Genomic DNA, 5,745 nt, shown 5'->3' on the forward strand with positions numbered 1-5,745 from the left:
TGCCTGTTTTATTTTTAAGATAGTAAATATTGATAAATATAACCTATACAAACAAAAGCTCTTTTGAGGGTCTCCACAATTTTTAAATGTGTGAACTGTTGTGTCTAGAATCATGCCCGAGACAATAGGAAATGCCCAGAGGACCATGGTCCCAAATCCACATTGACCTAGCAGGTCCCTTCCATGGCCACCAATTTATGATCATAGTGGATGCCTACTCGGGTTGGGTTGAACTAGATATTCTCCGGTCCACTACAACAGAGAGCATAATTAATATCTTATCTAGACACTTTTCCACCCACGGACTGCCCAATATGCTAGAAAGTGACAATGGGCCACAGTTTACTTCTTCACAATTCCAAGTGTCTTTAACAGCATTAGGCAAATACTAATGGCCCCATGGCACCCTAGCAGTAATGGCCGGGTGGAGAAAACCGTAAGATCGGCAAAAGAGGCTCTGGGCTGCATTAGACTGGAGAAGCAAGGTAAACCTCTACCTACTAGCACAACACTCAACTCCCTGCCCTGTTACAGGCAGGAGCCCAGTGGAGGCACTCATGGGCCAACACCTACGCACCAGGTTGGATCGTATCCATCCCACATACACCTCTCATTCAGGTAGGGAAATACTCTACCCCACAAGAAGTGTTGCCTTAGGGAAACCTGTATATGCCCAAAACTATGGGGGGGGGGAGATCCCCATTGGGAGCCAGGTTGGGTCTCCGAAATAACCAGGCCTTGTTCTTATAAAGTAAATGGGTGAACCAAAGTTAACTTGGATGAAGGCCCAAGGCTTTGGCTCAGGTCACTATAACCTTGGCTATTATTGCTTTCTGTATAATCAGCAGCTGCAGCTACGATAAGGAAGTAGGGAAAATGTGTAGGGGGACTTGCTTACTGGAAATGTGCTATTGTGCGGGTATAAGATCCTCTTTTTATGTTAGGAGAAACAGGATGTTCCCATGTACACATGCCAACTGATGATATATATCGAAAACTGTTATTTTCCACAAACTGTTATAACCATATATGGCAACTTATGCTCCCCCAAGCTACTGTGTATTCCAAGGGTATATAAGAAAGATTCTGACACCCATTCGGGGTTCAGGCCATTTATTTTGTTATCTTGTGCTTGAACCTGCGCAATAAACCTTTCCTTCATCTAAAGTGCTGGCTTCTGTCTCGTCAATTCTACAACATTTTCTGGCACCCCAGATGGGACAGTAAGCGAGGCGATATTTCGCTGAGGGTAGCCTGACCCCTCGGGCCCATCCGGGGGCCACTGCTGAATATTCTCCAGGCGCCACGGGGGAGCAAGCCTCCGGGAGACTGCAGTGACACCCCGCTGGGACCGACGGAGCTGACGGTGAGCCCAAGATCCCTTGAGGGAAGGAAAGGAGGTCTGAACGGATTGGTATCCTGGCCAGGAAGGTTTGGGAAGACGTCTGCAGGCGAGTATTTGTAAATTCAAGTGGTACCGGTCTCATTTGAAGATCGAAGAGGGGGTCTGATCACCCCCCTGGACTCGGGGCGATTGTCCTAACGAAGTCTGTGTAGGCTGTGTGGGTGGTTAAACCTTCGCGGTTCCCTTCAGTGACTGTTGGAAAGTCCAGCACTGTGGGCCGGAGGTAGTGTGGTTAGGGTAGAATGGGTGGTGGAGGAAGCGTTCCCAGTACCCCACTGGAATGCATGCTGAAGGGTTTTGATACTTATTTCAATCATAGTGATTACAAGCCCCCCCGTCCTAGGGCGACTAAGGAGAGGTTGCGTTTTTTATGCCAACAACAATGGCCTCATTTGGGGGTGGGGTGGCCACCGGAGGGAACGTTTAAAGACCAAATTATAGATGATGTGTGGGGAAAGATAGTTGTAAATGAGGAGCAGTACCCCAATCAGTTGCAATATATAGAGGCATGGGAAAATGCGGTGGCAGAAAAGCCAGGGGAGCTTTTGCAATGTCAGGCTGAAATGGTACGTTTGTGTGTGGCTAGACCACGGAAGGAAAAGGCTAAGAATACGCTGAGTAAAGGAGGGACTGCGAAGGGAATTGTGAAAAGGCAAGAACCGAAGGTGTCAGACTCTAAGAAGAAGGTGTTGGGGCAGGCTGAGGAGGAAATAATCAGGCCCCCGCCATACGCACAAGTGTCACCCCCGGTAGATAACGCACAGATGGCAGCGGCTGCTGCATTATCAGATGATGAGGAAGGAGAGGCTGTGGGGCCCGCCAAAAGGGAAGGGGGTGGTGAAGGAATGGCATATGGAGCAGGTCGTGAGAGGGGCGCTGGAGCGATTGATCGAATACAAACAAGGGCTGTGACTGCGAGGGCTGAGGCAGCCAGGGAGGAAGCGGCAAAACTAGAGGAGACGCAGAGAGATTTTATGGCTCCGTTGCGTCAAATGGATCAGCAAGTGGTGAATGCTCAGACTGGGGATTTGGAATATAGACCGTGTTTTCAGTATGTCCCCTTCTCAACAACTGATTTGCTCAATTGGAAGCAGCACTATGGGCCGTTGTCGGTTAAACCAACTGAGTTGGCTGATTTGTTTCAAACTATTATGCAGACTCATAACCCTAATTGGCAGGATATACAACAGTTGTTAAGCACACTATTGACCCCGGAGGAAAGGGAGAAATGGAGAGCTGCGGTGCGGACTCATATTAAGGAAAGGTTTCCAAATGAGCAGGATCTAGGGCCACGGATGGCGGAATTTGCACCAGAGCAGAATCCAGGGTGGGATCCGACTGACCCGGCTCATAGAACAGCCCTTAGGGAATACCAGAATGTGACAGTGATTGCTTTAAGGAAGGCAGGGAAGCCGCCAGTGAATATGTCTAAGCCCTCCCTGGTGATGCAGGGGTCAGAGGAAAGCCCAGAGAGCTTCCTTCAGCGTTTGATTGAAGCATATGAAATGTATACGCAAGTGAACCCAAGATCAGAGGATAATGTAAGAATGTTGAACGAGAGGTTTATAGCTCAGAGCTATGAAGATATAAGGAAGAAGCTGCAAAAGTTAGAAGGAGCTTTGGGAAAGAATACTACAGAGTTGTTAGAAGTGGCACGTAAGGTGTTTGTGAATAGGGATAAGGTGGAGAAGAAGGAAAAGGATGCGCGGATGCATAAGAAGGCTGAGTTGTTGGCGGTGGCGTTACAAGGAAGGGCAGGGTTTCCAGGAAGGACTGGGTTTCAGGGCAGAGCTGGTTTTCAAGGTAGGGTAGGTTTGGGACCGAATCAATGTGCGATATGCAAGTTGGAAGGACATTGGAAATGGGAATGCCCACAGGGGGCACGGTGGGGACAAAGTGAGTGGAGACGGCCATTCGGACGACCTTTTGGGGGGCGAGGGCAAGGAATGGGCCACGGAGGCCCCCCTCGGTTCCCCTATAGAGGAGGAAATGCACAAGGAAATCCCATAGGTGGGGGAGCTACAGGATTAGCCGGAGTAGCCCCAGAGAATGCCGCTCAGGTTGAAGGAATTGGCTTGGCAGGCACTGGATGGACTGCGTGACGGGGACCTGGCTTAGAGCAGACCCCCCCTGAGCCTATGGTTACAATGAATATTGGGGGTCATCAGACTACATTTTTGGTGGATACGGGGGCTGGCCGGTCAGTGGTGAATAAGCAGATTGCCCCTCCCGGACCCCATGAAATACAAGTTCAGGGGGTGTCTGGACGGGTAGTCGGGAGACAAATTTTGAACCCAGTCACCTGTGAATTTAATGGTTCTGAGCTCAGACATGAGTTTGTGTATATTCCGGAATGCCCTGTGCCATTGCTGGGCAGGGATTTATTGAATAAATTAGGAGCCACTATTTCGTTTAATGAGGGAAGGCAATCTTTAACGCTTAGTCATCGCCCTGAGACAATGTGGAGATTGATGGTGACTAAGGAAGTGGAGCAGGCGGTGTCAGAAAAGTGGAGGGGGTTTGCGGTGCCTGGTCTGTGGGCTGAAGATAACCCCCCCGGCTTTGCCTCGCATCACCCCCCCATTATAGTGGAAGTGAAGCCGCTTGCCACTCCTGTGAACATTAGGCAGCGCCCTTGTTCTAGGGAAGCAATAGCAGCAATTTATGATTGTATCCAAAAGTATTTAAAAGCTGGAATTTTGGTCCCTATTCAATCCCCATGGAATACCCCGATTTTGCCAATACGGAAACCAGATGGATCTTATAGGCCTGTGCAGGATTTGAGGGTGGTAAATAGTATGACAGTTACCATTCACCCGGCAGTGCCCAACCCTTATACACTGTTGAGTTTGATTCCACCAAGGGCAAAGTGGTTTTCTGTGATAGATTTGAAGGATGCATTTTTTACGATCCCAATACATCCAATTAGCCAGCCGCTGTTTGCTTTTGAATGGGAGAATCCAGAGACGGGGGCTAAGAGGCAGTATGCATGGACTCGTTTACCTCAAGGTTTTAAAAATTCACCGACGTTGTTTGGGACAGCTTTGGCTAAGGATTTGGTATATTATGTACCTAGACAGCAAGGGGATACAATATTGCAATATGTAGATGATGTTTTGGTTACAGGACAATCAGAGGATTTGTGTTGGGATAACACTAATGCTTTGCTTGTATTATTGTTGCAATGTGGTTATAGGGTATCCCGCAAAAAGGCACAATTAGTGCAGGAAAAAGTGAGGTATCTTGGATATGACATTGAGCAGGGGCAAAGGGCACTAGGGCCAGAAAGGAAGCAAGCAGTATTGTCTATTGTGCCCCCAAATAATAGGAGACAGTTGAGAGGCTTTTTGGGTTTGGCTGGCTTTTGTCGGATCTGGATCCCGAATTATGCCCTCATGGCTGCACCTCTCTATACCTCCACGAAGGGGGGCAATAATGACCCGTTTGTTTGGGGGGATGAACAGAGAAAAGCCTTTGAGGAAATTAAAAAGGCGTTAGCCAGTGCTCCGGCATTGGCGTTGCCTAACTTGAATAAGCCTTTCAACTTGTACGTGGATACTAGGAAGAATATAGCTTTGGGGGTTTTGACTCAACAGTTGGGCAGTTGGCAGCAACCGGTGGCTTATTTGTCAAAGCAACTTGATGGGGTGGCACAAGGGTGGCCGCATTGTTTGAAGGTTTTGGCAGCTATTGCCGAATTGGTACAAGATTGTAATAAGCTGACCTTTTCTAGTACAATTTGTGTCCATACCCCCCATGCTGTGCAGTCTATTTTGGATCAAAAGGGTCATTTGTGGGTAAGTAGTCAGAGGTTGGTGAAGTATCAGGCAATGATGATTGAAAATCCTAATGTGAGGTTGACGATATCAAATACCTTGAACCCTGCTACTTTGTTGCCAGTGGAAACTGAAGAAGGGATAGAGCATGATTGTGTGCAAGTACTTGAAGAGGTATATTCCACACGGCCTGATCTATCTGATGTCCCTTTACAAATGGCAGATCGTAATTGGTATACGGATGGTTCTAGTTATATGCATGAGGGATATCGTGTGGCAGGGTATGCGATTGTGGATGATGAACGCGTCATCGAGAGTGCACCATTAGGAGGGGGGTATAGTGCACAGGTGGCGGAATTATGGGCTCTAATCCGTGCCTTGGAGAGGGCTGCAGGTGAAACGTTGAATGTTTGGACGGATAGCAAATATGCATTTTTGACATTGCATGCCCATGGAGCTGTATATAAGGAGCGAGGTTTTCGGGATTCAGCTGGGAAATTTATTCAGCATGGTCATTTGATTCAGCGCTTGATTGCAGCAGTCCAACGACCTAGGAGGGTGGCG

General features: G+C 48.2%; 1 protein-coding gene across 1 annotated transcript; it reads left to right on the forward strand.

Annotated features, from left to right (window-relative positions):
• Nucleotides 1–1,647: 1,647 nt before the first annotated feature.
• On the forward strand, nt 1,648–3,507 carry LOC139159575 (uncharacterized). Its single transcript, XM_070736884.1, has one exon. It carries the CDS (start codon nt 1,648–1,650, stop codon nt 3,505–3,507), a length of 1,860 nt encoding a protein of 619 aa, XP_070592985.1.
• Nucleotides 3,508–5,745: the final 2,238 nt, after the last annotated feature.

The sequence above is a fragment of the Erythrolamprus reginae genome, chromosome 2 (genome assembly GCF_031021105.1).
Source record: "Erythrolamprus reginae isolate rEryReg1 chromosome 2, rEryReg1.hap1, whole genome shotgun sequence".
Taxonomy (NCBI): Eukaryota; Metazoa; Chordata; class Lepidosauria; order Squamata; family Dipsadidae; genus Erythrolamprus; species Erythrolamprus reginae.

What these genes read in the sequence shown, in the direction of transcription:
- LOC139159575 (XM_070736884.1), top strand. Translation starts at nt 1,648, where the DNA reads ATGGGTGGTGGAGGAAGCGTTCCCAGTACCCCACTGGAATGCATGCTG.